The 27046-nt window shown below is 33.6% G+C and overlaps 1 protein-coding gene across 1 annotated transcript in view; it reads right to left on the reverse strand.

The window, feature by feature from the left end:
- SUGCT (succinyl-CoA:glutarate-CoA transferase) overlaps window positions 1-27046 on the reverse strand; it is a 674152-nt gene that overhangs the window by 583363 nt on the left and 63743 nt on the right. The window contains exon 8 of the mRNA XM_004676653.2: window positions 3635-3778. Coding sequence (XP_004676710.1) covers window positions 3635-3778 — 144 coding nt within the window. The remainder of the gene's footprint in view (window positions 1-3634; window positions 3779-27046) is intronic.

Below are 27046 nucleotides of genomic sequence, written 5' to 3' on the forward strand. Positions count from 1 at the left end.
ATGTATTTAAAAATAGCACTTCTATTTGCATAAAGCAGATTTTAATCACTTGTGGTTTGGTTCTGGAATCTAAAAATGTATGCATGTTATCTTAAAAGACTAAGTGAAGTTAGTCAAGATTTCTCTATTATGAAAGCTTAATTGCAATAAAATATGCCAAATTTTTAATCTCAGCACATTTCTAACACTGAAATTTTTTCAATAACCTAATAAAATTAATAGTAGTCATCAGTAAAATATTTTCTAATTTACAGAGATTTTTTCACATACATTATTGTATCAAATCCTCAAAACAACTCAGATGATAGTATTAGTGAAAATTAGTTGATTGGGTCCCTGACATTCATTTCCCCTTCCTCTGTTCAAAAATAACCATACCAATCTTTGAAGGAATCTTAATCTCTCTGGTTTTAGCTGCATTTTCCAGTTTTTATTTTCCATTTTTCAGATCTCCTTAATTTTTTCAGGAATGATTATGTAACTAAGTGAAACCTAGTCCAGTTCTCTCAGACTTCTAGGTGAGAGAACCTCCACTTTTTTCCATGGGAACTACTGAAACATTCTGATACTTTTTTTGACAGGTATGGTATAAAGATGTAAAATCTGAAGCCAGAACTGCTACAACTTTGCCTCCAAACAGTGAAGAATAAAGAGAGAAGAGGAGAGAGGAAGAGAGCTTAAAAACAGAATTGAAAACAAGAACGTTAAAAAAATAAATGAGAAAAAGTCAGATAAAAGAGATGCCCAAAGCTAGAGAAGCACAAAAAAAGAGACTTCCACTACAGAAAATTACACAAAGAAAAGGAGTATGATGAAACAAAGTTTGCATTATTGTGGATTCAGAGGATGAAAATATCCTTATCATCAATTGCTTTGTATTTCAGGTAGGCATCAGCACAAATTATCTGTATCACTGCCCTATGAACAGAGGTTATACAGAACACAACAGTTATAACAAATATCCATGGCGACATAATTGAAAAGATTATCACCAAACAAAAACGAGAGTGAAACAGAAGCCTTAGGAGATTAAATGCTTCCTGCTAGTGACATATGAAAACCTTAACAATCTTGGCCCATGTCAGAAAATAACAGAAACAGTTATTATCTCCAACTCTCCAATACATCTTGGCTTCTTCCACAACTAAATCTTGAGCAGATGTGTCCCCTCTCACTCTAAGCCTAGGTAGCATGGTGGCTAGGACACAGTTAACACTCAGTTGGCTAGTGACAAAACAAAAAAATCAAATCCTCCCATGACTCTAAATATTGTTTTACATATTTCAACAGAAACACTTATAGATCAGGTTAAATTCCATGATAGTTTTCACTCACTAGCTCTAAATATGATTAGATAATTGTCCAGAAGGGCAGTTGTAGAGTCTGATAGTTATTTGTATACTATTTCACGGAAGGAAGAGGACTGACCTATTACTGAATGTATTTCACTTCCTCGCCTAATTATTTTTCCAAACTTTAAGTGAGCTAGCTCCAGCATAATAGGCTAAATCACTATCATGTTTGCCAAAAATAATCTAACCGTTAGCTGGTATGAAACACTAAACCTATTACATTGGTTTTTTACCTTTCTCTAATCTTTCCTAGCAAATGTAAGGGTTATGAGACATTTCCATTGGTAATAATAAAAAATAAATAAACAAACATGGGGTCATGTGAAGTCTGGGTTATAACAAAACAGACTCAGGAGGCTATTGGGGGTCAGGCACCACAGAAGTCCTGCATGTTGAAACATTCATAGAGCAGTACATCCATAATCCAAAAGAAAAAGAACAAGTCACACCCAGGATTGAAATTCAACCAATCACCATTTGACAAAACGTCCACCAACCTGAAATGCACTAACTGAAAATCTCATTGGCATAAAGCAAACCCATTCATTTCCAAAAAATTCAGAAAGCCTGCTCTTTGGAAAATATTGGACTGAGTTTTCAAAATATCACTAAAACCCAGAATAAGCATATACACATACACCAAAAATGACTGGTATATATGTAAATTTGAGTATATGCATGAGTTCATACTCGCAGTACCCTCATTTTGAAACAGTTCTATCCAGTGACCCTCATCTCTATCCCACCCCAAGCAACAAAAAACTTCACATCATAAATCATTTTGTTATGCTAAACGAGAATTAATTTCCACAGTACTCCACAAAGAATTTTATCCAAAACTAATTCATTAACCATCAACATATAAGTAAAGCTGTCCAGGTACTGATCAAGAAAAAAGATTGGCTGCTATACGTATTATAATTGCTGGTACAAAATGAAAAAGTAAAGAAAAAAATTATTTAAAATATCAAGGCAGTTAAAGAAGAGCATTTAAACTAAGTCTATGATTCTCTGTGGCTACATAGAAACCATGAAATCACAGAAGCCATGAAACCTTCTGGCTCCCATATTTATTAGCTGTACAACCTTTGGGAATTAGCCAACATCAGGTTCCTTAAAGTTATAAAATTAAGGAAGAAAGAAAAGAAGTGCTGTTTTTCCCCAAACCTAACTGTGGTTCTCAGTTAAGGAGTGCTAAACCATTCATTTCAAGAAAGTTCTCTCAATATTTTTGTATAACCATTAAAATTCAGATTGTAACTCAAAACTATTAAAAACCCAAGCACCATGTTTCACCTTTTACCTACATACACATACTTAATTTTTCACAAATGAAAAATCAATGTCTAAAACTTGGGGGAAAAAAAAGCAGTGATGCAAGTAATTTACCATGTGTGTCACAAAAATCTGAAAATCCTAATTAAGGTCTTTGTCTATAAAGCAAGTTTTCCCACAATAAAATGTCTCCTCTCACAAATTATTTTCTTTTACTACCCCTGAGAAATGTCTATTCAGATCAACTAAGTTTGGTTCTGACAGAGTAAAGAAATGTCAATTAGAGAACAATTTTTTTTCAAATATTGAGTTTCATTCCACCATTTAGTATTTAATATAGGATAAATAATAAACCAAGGGTTGTTAATCTGGAGTCCAAAGATAGAATTCTGGAGTCTTTAAATAAATAATGTCGAAAATTATTATATCTTTATTTTTATCAACCTTTTGGTGCTTTCTATAATTATGAAGCTAGGCAATAAACCAAAGTAGTACTAGCAGTACTTTACACTGAAATAATATACCTAAATACATTTGAATTCCTTTGTAATCCTACATATCTCATTGTTTGTGTGTAACAGTAAAATTCTTAAAAAAAAAAAGAAAAAGCTCCACTACTTCACTTAGATTACTCAAAAGACCCAAAGTACAAAAATGGTGTAAAACCCTAATCAAAAGAAGTTTATAGGGTTCACATAACAATAAAACAGAAGCAACTGTACTCTGTTTCACAACTTATAACACAACTACTTTAGTAAAAACAGTCTTTTAGATTCTAGTTCAACAATATATATTGGCATCACAATAAAATCTACATAGTGTGTTTTTTTAATTTGACAGTAACTAAGTACAATAAAACAGAACAACTTCTGCTCTTGTTGTATAGGGGTTTTATCAGGAACTTGAGTTTTTTGTTTTTGCCTATGTCATAATAGGATTTTATCTAAAAAAGTAAACTCAGACACATATTTTTATACAACTATGTAAAATGTTATTTGGATTAGTACCTGAGATGACAATAGGTTACAGTCAATGAACAGTCCTTTTCCAGTCTTATATCTTTGTATTAATCCAGCCATAATGGCTCCATATGCATACAAGCCAGTTGCAAGATCAGTCATGGCCACTCCTGGACGAACTGGATCACCATCCTAATTTGAATGTTGGGTTTAGAAAATAGAGAAAAATGAAAATTAAAACCAATTATAGTTATATTTTTTATCCGGCCTCTATAAACCAAACTATCACAAGTGAAATAGAACAATTTATAAACATGTCTAAAGGTCATGCTTAATATGTTTTACCTTACTTATACTACCAGAAAGAAATAATTGAATTTGAATTTAAACAAGTTAACCTTTAGGAGAGTTAAAACAGTATTTTTTTCTCTGTGGGTGGGAGGCTTTCCCTATGAGAAAATGAGATATCACCTCACACCTGTAAGGATGGCCTCAATTGACAAAACTAGACATAGCAATTGCTAGCACAGATATGGAGAAAAAGAACCCTCCACTACTATTAATGGGAATGCAGACTGGTCCAGCCCTTATTGAAAGCAGTCTAGAAGTTTCTCAAAATATTAAAAACAATCTGTCCTATAACCCAGTAAATCCATTCCTAGGCATCTACCTGAAGAAAAAAAGAAAGAAAAAAAAACGCTTAAGTTGAAGGGAAAACATATTTACTACCATGTTTACTGCACCACCATTTACAACAGACCAACAGCCAAACTATGGAAACAACATAATTGCCCAGAAACAACTGGATGGATCAAGAGGTGGTGTGTATATGTGTGTGTTGTGTACATATATAATCAAAAATATAAACTTGTGCCATTTGCAGCAACATGAATGGAGCTGGAAAGGATAATGAGAAATAAAATAATTCCGAAGGAGAAAAATAAATACCGGATGGTGTCACATGTAAATGGAATATACCCATACTAAAGATCAGATAAAGATAAGCCTAAAAACTAACCCTTGAAAGATGACTATAGAACTGAAGCATCCAGAGGGTAAAGGAAGTGAGTGAGAGTGAAAACAAAGAGGAAAGGGAGCACAGTAGAGTATGGTAGACTATGGCTGACTTGTGGGCAAGTGCACTACAATAGTGAAGCCTAAGGAGAAAACCAATACTTCCAAAATATTAATAATATATGCCAATTTAAAAATTACCTAAAAATTTTAAATGAATAAAGTTTATCTTTCAAAGCTATAAAACAAAAATTACAAGTAAAAAATAGTAGTAGTCATATTTTAAAATGTAAAAAGAATAGTGCAACCCATTTGAATAATATATTGTAAATGCCATAACATTTCTAAAGTATCATTCCAACATATAGACAACTTTTAAAATTATTAAGGAGGATTTTTACATGATTTTATTCATAAGTCTTTGAAGTCCAACATATATACATATTTTTTTAAAGATTTATTAATTTAGTCGTACAGAACTGGGGTACAGGCCAGACATGTGGAGGGTGAGAGGATTCACCAGAGACAGAGCAGGAAGCAGAACAGGCAGATCTACGAAGTACACTGCTGAGGGGAGCAGTGGGCGGGTCAAGAGAGGTCTGCCACGCCATGTGGTCACCTCCGGGGCAGGCGGGAATCGAACTCAGGCGGAAGCGGCTTTAGCTTCTTAGTGCAGTGCTTTAACCCACTGCGCCACCAGGGAAGGCCCCAACATATATTTTAAACACAGTATTATCTTACTGCAAACTATGTTTAACAGTAACATGTGGCTGATGTATTAGAGAGCATGATAAAATAAAAAGAATAGGTGAAGTCAAAGAACAGAACTCTGAATACACCTTGCTAATTACAAGTAGATGAATTGGAGACTGAAAAGTAAAGAACAGATATGTGAGAAGAAATCCATTAAAAACTGAAAATGTGGAAGGCAAAAACAAAAAAGAACATGGAGAAAGCATGGAAAACACATGAACTCATAAAAGTGAGAAAAGAAAGCAAAACTGTCTGCTAGAGTTCTCAATTAAGTGGTCTTTGGTAATAGCCACAAAAGCAATTTCATTGATCAGGTAGCTAACAAAACCAGAATGTAATGCTCTGAGAAAAGACAAACAAATGACATTCTCTTCATTCATAAAGCATTAATAGTACCTCTTACAACTTAAACCACTCATTCTAAAACAGGTGGGCAAATAGAATAACTATGAAGGATATTCAAGAATAAAAGATATATAACTATCCCAAGTTTCTGCTTTATTATTTCTAAGACAAGGAATTTATGTATTTTTTAAAGTTAAACAAGCAATGAACAAAAGGGTGCAGGTGTCCTTTTGAATTATCATTTTTGTGACCTTTGGGTAGATACCTAAGAGTAGAATTGCTGGATCATATGGAAGCTCCATTTTTGCATTCTGAGAAATCTCCACACAGCTTTCTGTAGTGGTTGTACCAGTTTACATTCCCGCCAGCAGTGTATGAAAGTTCCTTTTTCTCCACACCCTTGCCAACATTTATTGTTGCTTGTTTTTTATTATACTGATCTATTTACAATAAGGAAGATGTGGAATCAACCCAAATGCCCAAAAACAGATGATTGGATTAAGAAGATGTGATATATATACACAATGGAATATTCTCAGCGAAATCGAAAAAGATAAACTCATGCCATTTGTGGCAACATGGATGGAACTGAAAAAGATCATGCTTAGTGAAATAAGCCAGAAAGAAAAATACCATATGGTTTCACTCATACATAGCAGAGATTAGGAAAATATAGATATAGATACAGATATACAGATATAAATATAGATATAGATACAGATACAGATATATATGTGTATGTATGTATGTATAGTTAATTGTATAAACCAGAGGCATTCTACGGGGAGGAGAGGGAAACAAGATCAAAACTGGGGTGGGAAGAGCACAAGGGACTATGGTAATGGCACATGGGTAAAGTAGTGGTGAGAAATCCATGAGGATTACAACTGAGATGAAAAAAAAATGTGCAAAATGAAGAATAATGTAAAAAATGTATAAAATAAATAAAGTTATACAGGCAATTCTAAAGATTCTAGTATACCACAAAATTGGTGTCTACATTCCTTAAGAACCCATAATTCCATCAATATCTGAAAGACTCAGAGGGTTGTATCCTATGATTCTGCAGTGAATAGTGTCTCAGGATCCCTTATTCCTCAGACAGAAATTCTGACATATTGACACAAATATGAGTTTTATTAAAATTCAAAGTTCATTTCCAGTGACTGTGACTGCAGGTCAAGTATTAAATATTTTGCACTTCTTTATTCTCAATTTGTAAAGTAAACATTACCTCTAGATATAATAATATCAAATGTAATAATTAAAAGGTATTGCATTTACATAGTTAAGTATTATCTTCCTAATATTTTAGAAGTTTTTCATGCCCAAAGGGCAGGTGTCACATCCTCTCTGAACATTCAATGGAAGATAAAAATTTAAACTATTTTCTCAATGTTAATGCAGAAACTACACCTCAGTTACAACTAAATAAGATCATAAACAGAAAGGTTAAAATAGGTGAGAAAGATACAGTTCAGAAATAAGACTAAGTTAAAGCTTATTTGCTTGTATTCCCCCATACCTGCATGTTGCCTTCTAGATAACCTGTAAATTCCTTCTTTATAGTCAGGTTTCTTTGCTTTTATTTAGGAGAAAATGTTACAGTACAGATTATGATTCCCCATATAGGCCAACCTCCTAGGAAAGATACAAACTCAAAACTGAAGCTATCATTAACTTTTCATTAAAATTTCCTATGGGTCAAATAGCATTTCAAGACATTCTGTGCCTTTCTTTTTATTGTGTAGAATAACAGTAATAAATTAAACATGACATCCTTGACAAAAGAACTTTCTTTTAAATAATATAATGGGTTTTTTTACATCATTTTGTGCCTTTTTCCATCTCATTTGTAATCCCCATGGCCTTCCCATCACCAAATCACCCATGTGCCATCACCATAGTCCAACGCACTTCCCTCCCCCCACTGTTTTTGATCCCATTCCCCACTCCACCCCCATAAAATGTCTCTGGTATATAACTGTTCATTATTATTATTATTTATTTATTTATTTCCCCCTGGTCCTTTATATTCCCATCCATGTTGCTAAAAAGGCATGGATTTATCTTTTTGATTGCTGAGTAATATTCCATTGTGTATATGTACCACATGTTTTTAATCCAGTCACCTACTTTTGAGCATTTGGGTTGATTCCAAGTCTTTCCGATTATAAATAAAGCAGCAATAAACATGGGGGTGCAGGTGTCTTTTTGAATCATTGTTTTTGTTCTTTTGGATAGATACCTAGGGGTGGGGCATATGGAAATTCCATTTTTAGCTTCCTTGCCGACATTTGTTGTTGCTAGTTGTTTTAAGATATTCTATTCTCACTGCGGTGAGCTGGTATCTCATTGTGGCTTTAATTTGCCTCTCCCTTATTAAAAGTGAACATTTTTTCATATGCTTGTTGGCCATCTGAATTTCCTCTTTGGATAAATGTCTTTTTAGCTTTTTTGCCCATTTGTTTTGATGGGGTTGTTTATTTTTGTTGTATTTCATCAGTTCTTTGTATATCTTTGTGATCAATCCTTTATTACTAGTATTATGTGAGAAATTTTTTTCCCAATCAGAGGGATGTCTTTGTTTTTTGTATTTATCTCTTTTGCTGTACAGAAGCTCTTTAACTTATTGTAGCCCCATCTGTTTATCCTTTCCTTCATTATCATTGTGTTGGGTGCTATATCTTTAAAGATATTATTGAGGTGTATGTTGTGTAGTGATTTGCCCACTTTTGCTTCCAGGTATTTTATGGTTTCCATTCTTATGTGTAGGTCCTTAATCCACTTCAAGTTGGTTTATGTGCATGGTGCAAGGTAGTGATCTAGTTTCTTTTTTTTTTTTTTTTTTTTTTTTTTTTTTTTTTTTTTTGCATGTAGCTCCCCAGTTTTCCTATCACCATTTGTTGAACAAACTTTCTTTGTTCCACTGTATCTTCTCGGCTCCTTTGTTAAAGATTAGCTGCCCATAAACCTGTGGGTTTATATCTGGGTTTTCTATTCAAATCCACTGGTTTTTGTGTCTGTTCTTGTTCCAGTATCATATAGTTTTGATTATGGCTTTGTAGGATAGCTTGAAGTTTGTGATTGTGATGCCTCCATTCTCTTATCAGTCATGAGAGGTTTGCCTATTCAAGGTCATTTGTAATTCCATATGAATCTCATCAATATTCGTTCTATTTCTTTGAAGAATGTCATTGAGACTTCTATTGGCACAGTGTTAAATCTGTATATTGCTTTTAGTAGGATGGCCATTTTGATGTTATTAATTCTCCTGATCCATGAGCTGGGGGGTATCTTTCCATTTCTGATGTATTCTTATATTTCTTTTAATAGTGTTTTGTAGTTTTCTTTGTATAGGTTTTTACCTCTTTCATTAGGTTTATACTCACATATTTGATTCTTTTTATTTTAATTGAAAAGGGGATGTTTATTTTTATTTCTACTTCTCTGATTGGTTGTGTATAGGAAGGCCTCTGACTTGACAAAAGAACTTTTAAAAATCTATTTAATCACTTAGTTTCCAAAGTAAAACAGTAAATAAAGACTCCTAAAACTGAAAATATTCATATGGTCATTTGTTCTGATTTCTGCCTCTGGGCAGGTAAACTTTAAAATCATCCAAAAAGAGATGCTTATCCCTCTCTCCTTAAAGGTTTAAAGTTATTGAATACATTCTAGGTACCAGAAATAAAAAAGAAGTTAGCATTATTTCCCAAATGCTTTCCTGCATTATCCCATTTGATCTGTGTAATACTAAATGTTCTCACTTTAAACCATGAAGAAAAAAAAAAAAAGGCTCAGATTTTGAGTGGGAATAGGATTACAAGTCAAAATGTCAGAGACTAATGATCTTTCCACCCCACCATGCTATAAAAGAAACAGCATTACTAGTTTCTTTATGCAGTGCCACGTTCAGTTCACTAATGGTCAAAAAGATTTTTGTTCATCCACCTTATCTTCTCTGATGAGAGCTAATTCCCTCTTATTCCTTGCTATGAGTAATAATTCCCTCTTATACCATACTCCCCTAAAATAGATGAAAACAAATGAAACCATTCTTTGCCTCATCTGTGGCAAACAAGCCAATTCCCTATAAGTTTTTAATTGAGGAAACAATATATTTCAGGGATCTTACCCAAAATCTCCTCTGATTATAACATGTTTTCAGAGCACAGTAACTCAAAATGAATACAACAGTCTCAAAGGTAATCATTTATTAAAATTAAAAAAACAGGAAGGTTCTTTTTCATAAAATTTAGAAAGCAAAAACATCACTAAGAAAGTATTTAAATGTTTTTTAATCCTTGTATCAAGCTGAACACATTATCAAATATTTTAATCATTTTCCCTGCAGCAATCCAAAAGTTCTCTATTCAAACTTTCTTAGCATGAGATTTATATTAAGTAGTCTACCCAATAGGAAATACTCTTTTTTTTTAGTAAAAGTTTTTATTGATTTGCCACTGGTTTACCAAAATATATGTTTTAGTACACAACTTCACACCTCTGAGGGTGCTTCTGCCCTACACCAAAATTTCACTGTCAATATCCTATAACTTCATTCTCTCTATACACCCCTCCTATCTGCTGGTAGCAGTCTTAGTGAGTTATTTTTGTTCTGTTTCATCAGTTTGTTTTCTTGGGTTATCTATATTTCACAAATAAGAGATATCATACAGTAATTTGCTTTGATTTTCTAACTTATTCCACTTAATATCCATCTATATTATATAATATTGTACCAAAAGTCACTTTTATCATTTTTAGTAGTTCTACCTGTATTTCAATTAGCTAGGACAATTTCCTGTCCAGTCTTTTACAGATGGGTATTTAGAATGAATCCACATATTGGCTATTATGAATAGTGCTGTGAACATAGGGGAGCAATAATGTATTCATAGTAGTGTTTTTCATATTTCTTCCACTGAATTGTTTCATTTGTTCCTTCTCTGGTTTTTTTCAAATATGAGGTTAGATGAGATTTTTCATGTTTACAGATGTGGGCCTGTATAGTATGAATTTCCCTCTTAATATAACTTTTACTGTACCCCATAGAATCTGGTAACTCATCTCTTCACTCTCTCCAGAGAGTCTTCAGATAACACTTCATTGGCCCTTTGATTTTTTTTTTAACAACCAAGAATAATTCAGAAGTTTTTTTTTTAAGTCTCCTCATGCATGAAAGAGTTGGCTTTTTTGGAAGTTTCTTCCCATTGTTGATTTCTAGCTTCATACCAGAAGAGACAGGAAAAAATGGTATGATTTCAATTTTCATGTATTTATTGAGGTTTGTTTCACATACTATCGTATGGTATAGTCTTAAGAATGTTTCATGTGTATTTAAGAATATATTCGGCCCTTCCTGATAGTGCAGCAGGTTAAAGCGCAGCACTACAAAACTGGCCACAGCCCCTTCAGTGCTAGCTTGATCCCTGCCCTGAAAGTGATCCAGGTTGGCACCGCAGACCTTGGCCGCTGTTCCCCTAAGCAATGTACTTCATCAATCTGCCTGGTGTGCGCCCCACTATGACTATAGTAAATCCTTTCACTGACCCTGCACCTCTGGCTTGTACCCCAGTTTAAAATAAATATTTTTTAAAATGTATATTCATTTATTTGGGGATGGAAAGTTATGTAAATGTCCACCAAGTGCATCTGATGTAATACTTCATTTAATGCCTTTATTTCCATAATTAATTCTGTATAGATGATCTTTTCCATACAGTGAAGGGTGTGCTTACATCTCCCACTATTAATGTGTGGTTTCAGCTCTGTTAATAGTTACTTTGTATATTTAAGTGCTCCTTTATCAGCTGCATAAGCATATTCTTTTAATTTTTATTTTAATTTTTGGTAATCATTTGTTCTTTCCTATGGATACATGTTCCACTCATTCTCCACCAAAACATCCATGCCCATAATCCATTTCCCTCCCTCCCCCATCACATTCTCTACCTTCCCTTTCCCTCCAGATCGATGATGTTCTCACTAAATTCAAGATAGATTCTTACTATGCTGTATATGTTTTTTAGTATTTATATTCCACAGATGAGGGAAACCATCCAACATCTGTCTTTGGCTTTTTTATGCCTTTTTAATTTTAAATTTTAATTTTATCTTACATCTTTGTTAATTTCTGTAAAGTATTTGATTTCTTCCCTCCAATGTAGTCCCTGTAGTTCTCCATAACCACTGTTCCTTGTGATCTCCCCTCCCTGTTTTGACCCCTCTCCCTGCTGTATGCCTAAGATCTATGTTCAGCTTACTGGTTTTGTCTTTTTTCCTGATATTTTGTTTGGTGTTCTATATATTACACAAATAAATGAAATCATTTGATATTTTATCTTTTTCTTCTGACTTATTTTGTTTAAAATTATCCCTTCAAGCTCCATCCACTTTACTGCAAATGGCATGATTTTATTGTTTTTGATTGCAATGGAATATTGCATTATGTATATAATTTGGCAACCATAAACAGTGCTACAAAGAAAATTTGAGTGCAGGTCACTTTTTGAATTAGTGCTGTTGTATCTCTCAGGTAGGTTCCTTGAAGTAGAATCATCAGGTCACACTGTAGAACCATTTTCAGTATTTTAGTGAACCTCCATGTTGTTTTCCATAGTGTAAGAGGGTTCTTTCTTTACCACATCCTCAGCAGCATTTGTTGTTTCTGGTTACTTTAAAATGGGCACTTCTCTCAGGTGTGAGGTAATATCACATGTGTTTTTTATTTGCACTTCCTGATGATAAGTGATGTTGAACATTTTTTCATAAAGGTGTTGGTTATTGCATTTCTTCTTTTAAGAGTGTCTCTTAGCCCTTCTGCCAATTTGCTGATTATTTTGTACACTTGTTTTTGCTGAACTACAGAAGCTCTTTGTAGATCTTTGATATCAATCCTGTTTCAGCTGTAAGAAGTACAAATATTTTCTCCTCCACAGCAGTATGTCTTTTTGTTCTGGTTACTGTCTCTTGCTATACAGAAATTTTTTAGTCTGATGCAGTTCCAGCTGTTTATATTCTTCTTTGTTGCCCTTGTTTATGAAAATGAGTCTTCAAAGTTTCTTCTGAGCTTTATGTCACAGAGTGTTTTTTACATATTTTCTTTTATATATGTATTTTATATGTGGTTTCAGGTCTTCCCTCCAAGACATTTTATCCATTTAGAGTTGATTTTTGTGAATGGTGTGAGTCATTATTCTAGTTTCCCGGCATACATTTTTGTTCCTATTTTGTCATAGGTTAGGTTAGTTGATCATACGTGTGCCCTGTTTGAAGTCTAAGACTGGAATACCTTTGTTCTTCCCCCTTTCGGTCAGGAGAGCTTTGTCTATTCAGGGTTTTGTAATTCCACATGAATTTCTGCAATATTTGCATTTCTTTGAAGAGTGCATTGAAATATGTATTGGAATTCCCAATATGAACTCCTTTTGTGTCTTTCGCTTTCCTAATTGCTGTAGTTAGGATTTCAAGCATTATATTGAAAAGCAATGATGAGAGTGGACATCTTATCTTGTTTCAGATCCTAAAAGGAAAGCTTTCAATTTTTCACCAAGAATGTTGTTAGCTTTGGATTTGCCACATATGGCTTTTATACTGTTAAGATATATTACTTTTATGAAAAGTTTTTTGAGGGCCTTGATCATAAATAGATGTTAGACTTTATCAAATGCTTTCTTGATGTCTACTGACATGATCATGTGGTTTTAATTTTTTATTTAGTTGATGTGGTGAATTATGTTCATTGATTTTCAGAGGTTGAACCATCTTTGTGTCCCTGGAAAAAATCCCACTTTGTCATAGTGTATAGATTTTAGATTCATTGTAGGATTCATTTGCTAATATTTTATTGAGGATATTCTCACCCATTATCATTATAGGTATTCTTTGTGTTTTGTCTTTGTTTATTTTTAGTATAAGGATGATGTGACATCATAAAATGTATTTGGCAATATCCCTTCTTTTTTAAAAGAGTTGCTGTAGGGTAGGCTTTAGTTCATCTTTGAATGTTAGGTAGAACTCCCTTGTGAAACCATCTGGTCCTGGGCTTTGGTTCTGGGGAAGGGATTTGATTACTGTTTCAATTTCCTTTCTTTAAATGGTTTTTTCGGGTTTTTTATTTCTTCTTCATTCAATCTTGATGGCTGTTTGTATTCTAAGAATTCGTCCCTATCATGTTGATTATTGAACTTATCTGCATATAAATGTTCATAGTAATCTCTTTAGCATCCTCTGTATTTCTACTGTGTCTCTTGGAATTTCTCCTCTTATTTATGATCCTATTTATTTGAGTTTTCTTCAACTTTTTCTTTGTGAGCCTGCTAGAGACTCAACTACTTTATTTTTTTAAAAGAACAAATTTTTAGCTGCAGTGCTCTTTTGGACTTAACTCTTTTGTTTCTATTTAATTTATTTCTGCTTTAATTTGTATTATTTACTTTATTCTGGATTATTTTAATTCTTCTTTTTCTAGTTCCTGATTAAGTTGTTTGAGTTCTTCCTTGTTTCTTGAAGTGGGGCTTTATTACTATTATTTCTCTCTTAATACCACTCTTGGGATGTGCTATTATATTCTGGGAGGTTTGTGTTCATTATCATTTGTCTCAAGGAGTTTTTTTATTTCTCTTCTGATATCCTCCTTATTTCAATGGCTTTTCAATAGGAAATTGTTCACTCTCCATGTAAAGGGAGAAAACTGCTATGCTTTTTTTAGATAATTTCTAGTTCAATATCTCTATTGTGAGATACAATATTTGGCATGATTTCAATCTGCATGTATTTGTTGATGTGTGTTGTTTGGCCCAATATGTGGTCAAGCCTAGAGAATGATCCATGCAAACTTGAAAAAATGTCTATTGATATTTTTGTAGGTGCAGTGTCCTATAAATGTTCAGCCTAGGCCTTTTTGTGCTCTAGACCTTTGTTTAGGGGAATTGCATCCCTTTTTATTTTCTGTCTTGTCGATATATCAATTAGTGAAAGTGGCATATAAAAGTCATCTACCAATGTCTCCTTTCAAAATGATAGTTATTTTTTTTCTTTTTTTTTATTACAAAGTTTATTTTTACATCATTTTGCACATTTTTTTTTCCATCTCGATTGTAATCCCCGCGGGTTTCCCATCACCAAATCACCCCTGTGCCACCACCATAGTCCCGTGAAAAATGATAGTTATTTTTTAACATATTTTTATGTTCTTCATTTGGTGAGTATATACTGACTAGTTGTGTATTGCCCCTTAATTCTTATACAATGTTCATCCAAGTCTCTTGTCACATTTTTTTAGCTGAAAGTATATTTTATCTGCCTAAGTGTGGCTGTTTCTGCATCCTTTTGGGTGACATTTGCTTATACAATTGTTCTTCAATAATGTTCTATATACATTTAAGACAAAAACTCAATATAATGAGGATAGAAGGAAAACATCTCAATGTAATAAAGTCCGTACATGACAAATTCATTGATAACATCATAACCAATAGTGAAATATTGAAAGCTTTTTCTCTAAGAAAAGGAACAATACAAGGAAGCCCATATTCACTATTATTATTCAATATTTTGGAAATCCAATTAAAGCAATCAGCAAGAGAAAGCTATGAAAGGAATCCAAGTGGAAAAGAATTAAAACTATCACTTTGGAAATTACATGACAATATATATTTAAAAGTAAAATCTGAAATTCTACTAAAAAACTACTAGAAAAAGTACATCAGTGCAGTAAATTATCAGGCAACAAAATCAACACACAATAATCTGTTGTTTTTCTATATGCAAACAGCAAACTACAAGAGAAAGAAATCAAGAAAACAAACACATTTAGAATCACATTTAAAAGAATGAACTACCTAAAAATAAACATAACAAAAGATGTGAAGGACCTGTACAATAAAAATAATAACACAATGTTAAAGAAATAAATCAAATCAATAGAAAAATATTCTGACACCAGAGGAAAGGAAATATAAAAATTATAGGATCCACGGAAGATGAAGAAAAAGACCAAGGAATACAAAAACAATTCCAAGAGATAATCAAAAAGAACTTCCCAAGCAGAAAGGAGATGAAGAAAGACATGCAAGAAGTAAAAACACCAGATTTCCATGATGAAAGGAACAATACAGCAAGATGCATAAGGATAATACTCCCAAGGATCCAAGACAAGGAAAAACTAATGAAGTTGACATGGGGGAAGAAACAGATAACATGTAAAGGAAAACCAATCAGGCTGACATCAGATCTTGCCATAGAAACACTACAGGCAAGAAGAGAATGGAGGGACATATTAAACAAACTCCAAGACAACAAATGCCAACCAAGACTACTTTATCCTGAAAAGCTCTCCTTCCTATATGAAGGGAAAAATGACCTTCCCAGACAAACAGAAACTCCAGAAATTCATTTCAACAAAACCCCCTTTCCAAAAAATACTACAAGTCCTAAAGCAAAAGCCAACAGAGGAATGAATAAGGCAAGTAATAAAAAAAAAAAACACACAAAAGTAATCAGAAAACATTATGAACATTTATATACAAACAAGCTCAACAATCTATAAGAGATGGAAAAATTCCTAGATTGATATAACCATCCAAAGCTAGATTAAGAATAAATAAAAAACACCTAAGCAAACCATTTATAAGCAGCAAAATTGAAGCAGTAATCAAAACTCTCTCCAAAATCAAAAGCCCAGCACCTGACTGCTTAACAAATGAATTCTACCAAATGTTCAAAGATGATTTAGTGCCATCCTATACAAACGCTTTCCAAAAACTGAAAATAAAGAAGTATCACAAAATTAGTTCTAAGAAATCAACTTTACACTATTACCAAAACAAACAAACACAACACACAAAAAAGAAAATTACAGTGGACACTGATGCAAAAATCCTCAATAATATCCTTGCCAACAGAATCCAACAATATATCAAAAGGATTACACACCACGATCTAGTGGGCTTTATCCCAGGGGCATAAGGATGGTTCAACATCTGAAAAAGCAATTAATGTAATCTAACACATCAACAAAAAGAAAAATAGAAACCCAAAGAAAATTATGGAAAAGATAAACAGCTGGGACTACATCAAATTAAAAAGGTTCTGCACAACAAAAGAAACATTAACCAAACAAAGAGACACCCTACTGATTGGGAGAAAATTTATGTACTTCACACAACTAATAAGGGACCTATCACAATAATATACAAAGAACTCAGATGACTCAAGAAATACATCTAATCACTCAAGTAAATAATCTAATCAAAATGGGCAGTAGAACTTAAAAGATATTTCTCCAAAGATGAAATGCAAATAGCCAACAGACATATGAAAAAATGTTCACCATCCCTCATAACCAGGAAAATGCAAATAAGACCACAATGAGATACCACCTTACACCAGTAAGAATGGCACATATTAAGAAAACTAACAACAAATGTTGTCAAGGATGTGGTGAAAAAGGAACTCTTCCACACTGCTGGTAGGAATGCAAACTAGCGCAACCACTATGGAAATGTGCGGAGGTACCTCAGATTACTAAAAATGGAGCTACCATTTGACCCAACAATTACAATCCTATGAACCTACCCAAAGAACACAAAAACATTAGCTCAATTGATACATATACCCCTATATTTACTGCAGCACTATTAACAATAAGTAAGACTTGGGAACAACCCTAATGCCCAAAAAAAAAAAAAGTGGTTCATATACACAATGGAATACTATTCATCAAAAAAAAAAAAAAAAAAAGATAACCTAGTGCACAGCAACTTGGGTGAAGCTAGAAGGGATTATGCTCAGTGAAATAAGTCAAAATAGTAACAATTTTAAAAATAGCAACAGCACAAAACTAAACAAAAATAATCAGACAACTAAATCAGAGACTTTCTGCAGAGGAGAGGGAGGGAGGGGTTCAAATGAGGGTGAGAAGAGCAATAGGAACTAAGATGACGGTGAACAAGTAAAGTGGTGGTGGAATTTCTATGGGGACTACACCTGATGTAAAATATATACAAATAAAGAAGCCAAGAACATATAATAAAGAAAGGAAAGTCTCTTCAACAAATGGTGTTGAGGAAACTAGCACTCCACACAAATTCATAAAACTAGACCATAATCTCATGCCCTACACAAAAATTAACTCAAAATGGATTAAAAATCTTCATGGAAGACTTGAAATCATGAAATACATAGAACAAAAAACAGACAAAAAGACTCCATGGCACTGGCTTCAGTGATGTCTTTGGGGACTTAACTCCAACAGCAAGAGAAACAAAAGCAAAAATAAATAAATTGGCCAACATCAAACTTAAAAGTTTCTATACAGTCAAAGAAACTACCGCTAAAATAAAAGAACCCTCTACTGAATAGGAAAAAATATTTGTTCATTATACATCCAACAAGGGGCTGATATCTAAGATCTACAAAAAATTCATGTAACTCAACATCAGCAGCAATAAAAATAACCTGATCAAAAAATGGGCAGAAGAGATAGACAATTTTCCAGTGAAGATACACAATTGGCAAACAGTGATAATATCATATCACCAAGGAGATACAAATCAAAACTACAATAGATACCACCTTACAGAGGTGAGAATGGACTACATTTAAAATACCAGAAACAAGTGTCTATGGGGCTGTGAAAAAAGGGAATGAATGATAACTGTTGGTGGGAATAAATACTAGTGTAGCCCTGTGAAAACAGAATGGAGGTTTCTCAAATTTTTAAAGAGATCTGGTTTAGGATCCAAGCTACCTAGGAATATGCACGAACACTAAAACACATTAATATAGGCACTCCTATGTTCACTACACCACTGTTCACAAAAGTCAAGTTATGGAAACAACATAAATACTCAAGAAAGATAAGCAGATAAAGATGTACTACATATACACAATGTAATACACATACACACACACACGTGCACACACACATGCACAATCTACTAATCTATCAATTAAAAAGATTAAATCTTGACATTTGAGACAATATGGATTGGACTAGATGGGAATTATGCTATGCAAAATGGGTCAGAATGAGAGAGACAAATACTGGGTGAGAAACAAAATATTGAGAAACAAAACAACAGACAAAACTAAACCAAAACAAATTCTAGAAATCCAATTGCAAAATTGAGGCTACTAGTCAGGGGAGGGGGTTGGAAACAAGTAGAGGAAGAACACAGTAACTACAGAAGATTATTAGTGCTTTAGTAAGTAGTGAGCATGATATGGTAACTATCTGAAAAGATGTGTACTTATACCCCTAAATCATATACAGTGTTGTAAACCAATCTTATCTTAATGAAAAATAATTTGTAAAGTTCAAAGTATAAAGTTTTTTGGTATTTATTAACTTAATTAACTTTTCTTAAAAAAACATTGCATATTTGTTTAAAAACCAGAATTGTGAATGTTTTGTGTAACATACATGTGTGTGAAATCTCTTATTAGGATCCTGTTTTAGAAGAGAGGTTTTGGAGGAATATTAAGAGTTTGCATTATTATATTAACTTCACAGAAGACTTTCTTTAAGATATCTGCATTACTATATTAACTTCACAGAAAACTTTCTTTGAAATGCTTTTCAGTCAAGGATCAAAAATGAAAAAACAACTAAGTAAAACTAAATTTTTATATAAATGCTATAATACAGCTGAAATATGAAATAAGCTTCACTAATAAATATCAGCAATGTTAATGTCAGTCACTTCAACTGAGTTTATATGTACAGTTACAGTTAAACAAATTAAACTAGAGCAATCAGTCCCATACAAATTTGAACAGATATATATATATATTTTTTTTTGAGATTTATTTATTTGTGCATACAGAACTGGGGTACAGGCCAGAGGCTCAGGGGCGGTGAGAGGATTCACCAGAGACAGAGTGGGGAACAGAACAGGCAGATCGACGAAGTACACTGCTGAGGGGAGCAGCGGGCGGGTAAGGAGAGGTCTGCCAAGCCATGTGGTCACCTCCTGGGCAGGCGGGAATCGAACTCATGCGGAAGCAGCTTTAGATTCTCGGTGCTGTGCTTTAACCCACTGCGCCACCAGGGAGGGCCTGAACAGATATATTAAAGGACAATTCCATCTCTCCATTTTTTCATTCATCACCACAATGTTTTTTGTTTTGTTTCATGTAGGTCACACAAATTTGTTCTATTAACAGCCAACTAGGGATATGGGGAAATGCATAGCTCTGAAAGACAAGGTCAAGAAAAGAAACTGTATATTGAGGTGCTGCTCATATGGTACAGTTCTTCACCTACCCTTCCTTGTTCAGACACCACTTTGGAAAAATAGATTAATTGACCAAATTCTAGAATCCGAATCAAAAATCTCTCAGAGAGAAGCACAGTGAAAAAAGCCAACTAACCAACACTGGGGAAAGTTAACAAAATCCTCTCATGATTTAAGGCCAAGCATGGATTTCTTGGACAGAAAAGGCACTAACTAATCATGAAAGAAAAAAATGATTAATATAATTTCAGATATAAAACTACTTATCAAAATACATCATTATGATAGTAATAAGCCAAGCTATAGAGAGGAAACATCAGCAATACATACATATGGCAAATACTGTACCCCAGAATATTAAAAGAAATCTTATAAACCAATAAGAAAAAAAGACCAAACTCCAATAAAAACAGAAAGGCCTAAACATACACTTACACAGATATCCAAATACAGACTCAGCATATACCTTATTACACATCAGGGAAGTTAAAATTTAAATCACAATGAAATACTACTGCATATCCACCAAAATGAGTAATTGATAAAAGGACAAAAAGGCTAGTTCCAACCCTAAGCATATACCCAGGAGAAGTGAGTAAGTCCAACAACAAACATTCAAAATAATGTTCATATTAAACTTGTATTTATAATTTGTAAAAATTGGGAAGAGCTTAATTGTTCATTAACAGACAATGGATACATTGTAGTATTCATGAAAGGGAATAATATACACCAATAAAAACATACCACTAATAAATAAAATTGAAGAAATCTCAAAATCCTTCTGTTGAGTGAAAGAAGCCAGACATGAAAGAGTATAATACAAGATTCTATTTCTATAACTTCAAGAAGTAAAACTAGTCTGTAGTAGTAAAAGTCGATGTTTACTTCAAAGAGATGGTAGCATTGGCTTGCAATAAAACTTTCTGAATGATGTAAATATCCTATATCTTGAGCTGGATGACATGTATCCAGTGTAAATACTTTTAAAATATCATTGAACTACACCCTTAAGTGTTTATCTTTACTGTTTAATTAATTCACTTATATAGAATTCTTTAAAAATCAGAAAGTATCACCAATTGTGTTTTATTTAATCACAGGAGTAACTATTTTTCTTATTTTTAAAGATGTTCTGTATTTTTTTAAAGTGTTGTTTATTTATAAATACAGAACTGGGGTGCAAGCCAGAGGTGCAGGGGTAGTGAGAGAATTCACCAGAGACAGTCTGGGAAACAGCACAGGGCAACTGACAAAGTACATTGCTGAGCGGAGCAGCCAGTGAGACAGGAGAGGCCTGCCACACCATGGGGGTCACCTCCCTGGCCAGGGATCTAATTCATGCTGAAGTGGCTGTGGCTAGCTTTGTAGTGCTGCATTTGAACCCCTTGCGCCACTAAGGAGGGCCCTATTTTTCTTATTGTTAAGTAGAATCTCTGAAAGAATGCAAAAGGAAAGTGATAGCATTATGTCTGAGAAGGAGAAAGTGGCATAGGAAAAGAAGAAAGGAGACTGACATTGTGGATTCTTACGTTAAGGTAAATGCCTAATTTTATTATATAATAAGCCCTCTTTCATTCTTAAAAGTAGCAGTTTGGATGACAAATTATGTGATCAACATATGTATGTTTCTTGTGGTATTGGTCAATGTATTATCTACAAAAGTGAATAAAATATAAAATACAATTACAGTGCCTATGAATAACAGTGTAATAGCATTTTCTTGCTGAGTAATTATCTATGGTTTCTAAATTTTAAAAAGGGGAGATAAATATCTAAGAAGCATTGCTTGTAAATTTGATTTAATCTATCCTGCACATCTGGGCCAAATATTTGGGCCAAGCACAGTCTTTATCAAGTCACTCCCCTTCTTAAATATATATACTCCCCTTGAATATATATCTGATCTAGTCAACTAAATTATTATTTATGGAATAACTTATCAAATTATAATATCTAATGCAGTACCACACACACATGAGTAGTATATTGCTGTTCATTACTTGATCAATATAATTCTTGACATTTAAATGTGATATAATTTATAAGTGAATTATTATTTAGAACCATTACTATATACATCTAAGTCAATTGCTTTTCAGAATCTCTCACATTCATTGATTTCACACCTTAAACGCCTTTATGATCCTCATGCATCAAGACAAATTAATTATACCTAGATAAAGAGATAGATGAGAGACATATAGAAAAACAGCCCTTTTGGGTAATAACCGATTAGGGCCACTTGCAAGAAAATAGTATTCATTTGAAATAAAAGATTAAAGTTTAAATGTAATATGTAGACATTAATAACTCATTACTTCTATTAGAGTCTGTGACAGAATATATGCTCTACTTCCCAAATAAAGGGATTTTTAATAATAATATTTCTCATAAGTGTTTCCAAGAATGATACACAAATCACCTCTCTCAGATGCACTTGAAGGCATAAGTATAAACATCAGTAGGGTAGGTCTCAAGAATTTTCACATACACTAAGCAATTCCTGATTCTTTTGTGGACTATTTTACATTACATATAGTTCCACACTTTTATATTTTATTTTTAAATTATTATTTGCTCTTTATTTATTTGATCTTGAAGAAGAGGTGTATTGGTATCACTTCCAGATCTACTTCACTGAAAACAGAGACGCTATAAGATACATTCAAGATCACATTGTCACTATTGACAAAACCACAATATCATTCAACATTTTTGAGGATTTAGTAAATATTGGCATGTTCTAAGCATTGAGATATAGTGATGACCAAGCTAAAAACCATGGTCATATGAGGGTAATCTCTCCCAACATAGAAAATAGAAAAAGAAGAGCAAGCAAGTCCAAAATCTAGTAGAACACACACATCAAAGTAGGAGTAAATGAAATAGAAATAAAAAAAATAAGTCAAAAGATCAACAAAACCAAAAGATGGTTCTTTGGGGGAGGAGGGTATGAAAATAAAGAAATATCTAGTAAGGCCTCACAAGAAAAAAAGGAAGACCTCCCAAAAATATAGAATTAAAAATGAAAAATAACAGCAAATGCTGCAGAAATCTAAAGGATACCTAAGGCTATTATGAACATCTAGTGATATATATGAACAAATACAATAACTTAAAAGAGATGGCCATATTCATAGATTTACACGATAATCCAAAATTGAACAGAGAATAATAGAAAAAATAAGTAAATAAATTAGAATCAAGAAAACTAAAACAAACAAAACTCTCCCAAAAAACAACAGTCCACTACATCCAAGATGAACTAATGCCTAACTTGCTAAAATTCTTCTCAAAAAAAAAAGAGGGACTATTTTCAAATCTTTTTAAGAGATTAACATTATTCTAATACCAAAACTAAACAAAGACAACACACGCGAAAAAGAAAACTACAGATCAACCTTCCCAATGAAGACAGGCACAAAATTCCTGCACTAAATACTAACAAATAGAATCCAATGATGCATTAACAGGATTATGCATGACTAAGTAGAGTAAGTAAAAGAAATACAAGGATGGCTTGACATCTGAAAATCAATCAATATAGTTAACTACATCAACAGAAAGAAAGATAAAACGCCTTATGATCAATAGATTAGTTAAGAAAGCATTTGAAAAGATCCAACTACCATTTATGTTGAAAATCCTTGAAAATTTTGAGATAACTGGAAGATACTTTAACATAATAAAGACCATTTGCTATAAAACTAATATCTAATATCATTGTCAATGGTAAAAAATTGAAAGAAAGGCCCTCCCTTGTGGTGGAGCAGGTTAAAGCACAGCACTAAGAAGCTTAAGCCACTTGCGCGTAAGTGCAATTCAGCCTGCTCCTGCCCGGGAGGTGATCCACATGGCTCAGCAAACCTCTCCTGACCCACCCGCTGCTCCCCTCAGCAGCCTACTTCGTCAATCTGCCTGTTCTGCTCCCTATTCTGTCTCTGGTGAATCCTCTAACCCTCCGCATCTCTGGCCTGTACCCCAGTTCTGTATGAATAAATAAATAAATCTTTAAAAAAAAAGAAAAGAAAACGGAAAGAAAGCCTGTCTACTAAGTTCTGGTAAAGATAACCACTGTCACAATTCCTACTCAACATAGAATTGGAAGGACTAGCTAGAGAAATCTGACAATGATACCTTTACTTCTTCAAACCCAATTTGGAATCCTATTATACCTTTCACTTTCCTAATTGATCTAGCTAGAACTTCCAGAACTAAGTTGAATAGGTATGATGAGTTCTGGAACAAGGTTTTCAGTTTTTTGCCCAATTGTCTTAGAAATGATCGTCAAAAGGTGTAAAAGGAATCCAAATTGGGCTATCATAATTTGCAGTGAAGAAGTAAACCTATCATAATTTTCAGTGACATAATAATATAAAAATAAAATCTTAGAGCCCCCAAAATTCCATAGACAATACTAATTTAAACAATCAGTTTGGCAAAGTGGCAGGATATAAAATTAGCAACACAAATATCAATTGCCTTTCTACACAGAAGCAATGAGATAGAAAAGGAGGAAATGTACAATTACACCCAAAAAGAAACACTTAGGAGTCAACCTAGTAAAGGGAGTAACAGATCTATACAAAGAAAGCTGAAAGATATTTTGGGAAGAAATAGAAGAAATCACAATAGAAGAAATGGAAAATATTCCCTCCTCATGAACTGGAATAATCAACATTGTCAAAATGGCCATTCTTCTCAATTCAATATACAGATTCAATACACAAATACAAATGGCATATTTTAAATATGTAGAGTTAAACTACTGAAACTCATATGGATTTATAAAAAATCCTGAATGCAAACAAAAGCAACCTAAGCAATCAAGAAAGAGAATGAAGATAGCATGCTTCCAGATCTCAGACTACATTGCAAGCCACAAGAGTAAAAACAGACACACAGAGCAATGGAACAGAATTGGTCTTACAAGAAATAGAAAACAGGAAACCTATAAAGGAACACTGATTAGGTTAACATAAGACTTATCTGAAAAAAAATGCTATGGACAAGAACAGAATGGAGTGATATTTTTGAAATACTCCAAGACAACATTATCAGACAAGAATACTTTATCCTAAAAAGCTTTCCTTCTTATATAATGGAGAAATAAGCACCTATTAAAAAAAATAAAATCTTAGAAATTTCAAACCATTAAATCCCCACCTCCAAGAAGTAAAAAAGAACTTCAGGATGTAAACCAAAGAGAAAAATAAAAATGAAGAACTAAACAAGGAGTTAAATATAGCAAGAAAACTATTGGCAGTCAAAGATTCCATTATTAATTCTACAACTGATGCCCAAAGAAAGTCAAGGACAACCTTTATTATCAGATAAAACAGACTTCAAGCTAGAAAAGGTGGTAAGAGACTCTATATAATGATCAAGAGTATATACCAGGAAGACAAAACACTCATCAGTATATACTCACCAAAAGATATTTGACAATTACTATCAAATCTGAAAACAAATACTGAAGAACATACATATATGGTAGATTTCAACTCCCCAGTCTCACCAATGTAATGATCAATGAGCGGAAAATATACAAGGACATGGCTCTAAACAAAGACCTAGACCATAGGGGCCTAATAGATATTTATAGGGTATGCCACACTGAAAAACCTGAAATACACATTTTTCTCAAGTACAATTGATCACTCTCCACCACTGACCACATATTGGATTACAAAACAGATATCAACAAATACACGCAGCATAAAATCATACTGTGACATGACATGATAAGCCAAACCTGAAACTGTGGACAAAATAATGTGGTTTAACTGTCTTTGGTGAATCCTCTCACCACCCCTGCACCTCTGGCCTGTACCCCAGTTCTGTATGCATAAATAAATAAATCTTTAAAAATTAATAATAATAATGTGGTTAATAAGGAAGGTATTGTTAACAACACATGCACACAATAGCAGTAAGCCAGCCAAAGGAAGTTTATTTAAAGACACAGGCCAGCTCCTAGGAGCAAAGCCATAAGGTTTAAAGAAACAGAATAGTGGGCCCTCCCTGGTGGGGCAACCAGTTAAAGCCCAGCACTGCAAGGGAGAAGCAGCCACTTCAGTGGGAGTTTGATCCCCAGCCCGAGAGGTAATCCACATGGTGAGGCAGATCTCTCCTGACCTGCTTGCTACTTCCCCTCAGCAGCGTATTTTAGTCAATCTGCCTGTTCTGCTCCCCACTCTGTCTCTGGTGAATTCTCTCACCACCCCTGCACCTCTAGCCTGTACCCCAGCTCTGCATGCATAAATAAATAATTTTTTTTTAAAGGCAGACTAGCTTGTGCCAGCAGCAAGCAGGACTGAGGAGATTCATGTAAGGACATATACAAAGCAAAACAGTTCCCATGCACATGGGACAAGTCCTGAATGGGGTTGCCACCAGTGAAAACAACTTAGAGATTTTTATAATTATTCTCATGTTTTGGGTCTAGGGGATAAGTCATTGTATTCGTGCAGTTTCTTGATTGGTCAGTCTTGCCTGCCCTAACATAGACTAACTGGTAATAGTGTCATGGGTTTTTGTTGACTTTTCTCTCCTCTTATATCTGCTAGGGTTCCCAAGTCTCCCACACCCTGTCCCTATCCTTCCTGTTACATCTCCTTGGGTCCTAATCTTTACCTGCCTATCAAGGTTGAACCCCTCCTTACCACTACCTTCCTTAACCATAAAGGTTATCAAACTAGAAATAATAATAAAGAAAAAAGGATACCCAACATGTGGAGATTAAACAACATGCTACCAAAAGAACACTGGGTTAATGAGGAAATTGAAAAAGAAATTTAAAAATACTTTCAGACAAATGATAGTGAGGACACAACCTCCCAGAAAATATGAACACCTTAAAAGCAAAATAAAATATACAGTGATATAGGACCACATCAAGAAAAAGAAAGAACCCAAAGAAACAATCTACTTTCTAATTACTTGGAACAAGGAAACAAAGAATTTTTAAAAGTCAGTACAATGAAGGAAATAATAAACATTAAAGCAGGAATAAGTGAAATAGAAATGAAAAAAAAAAATCCAAAAGATCAATAAAGCAAAAGTTGGTTTGGCTGAAAAAAAAATAAGTAAATAAACA

This window comes from Condylura cristata, unplaced genomic scaffold (genome assembly GCF_000260355.1).
Source record: "Condylura cristata isolate star-nosed mole 26May11 unplaced genomic scaffold, ConCri1.0 scaffold00005, whole genome shotgun sequence".
NCBI lineage: Eukaryota > Metazoa > Chordata > Mammalia > Eulipotyphla > Talpidae > Condylura > Condylura cristata.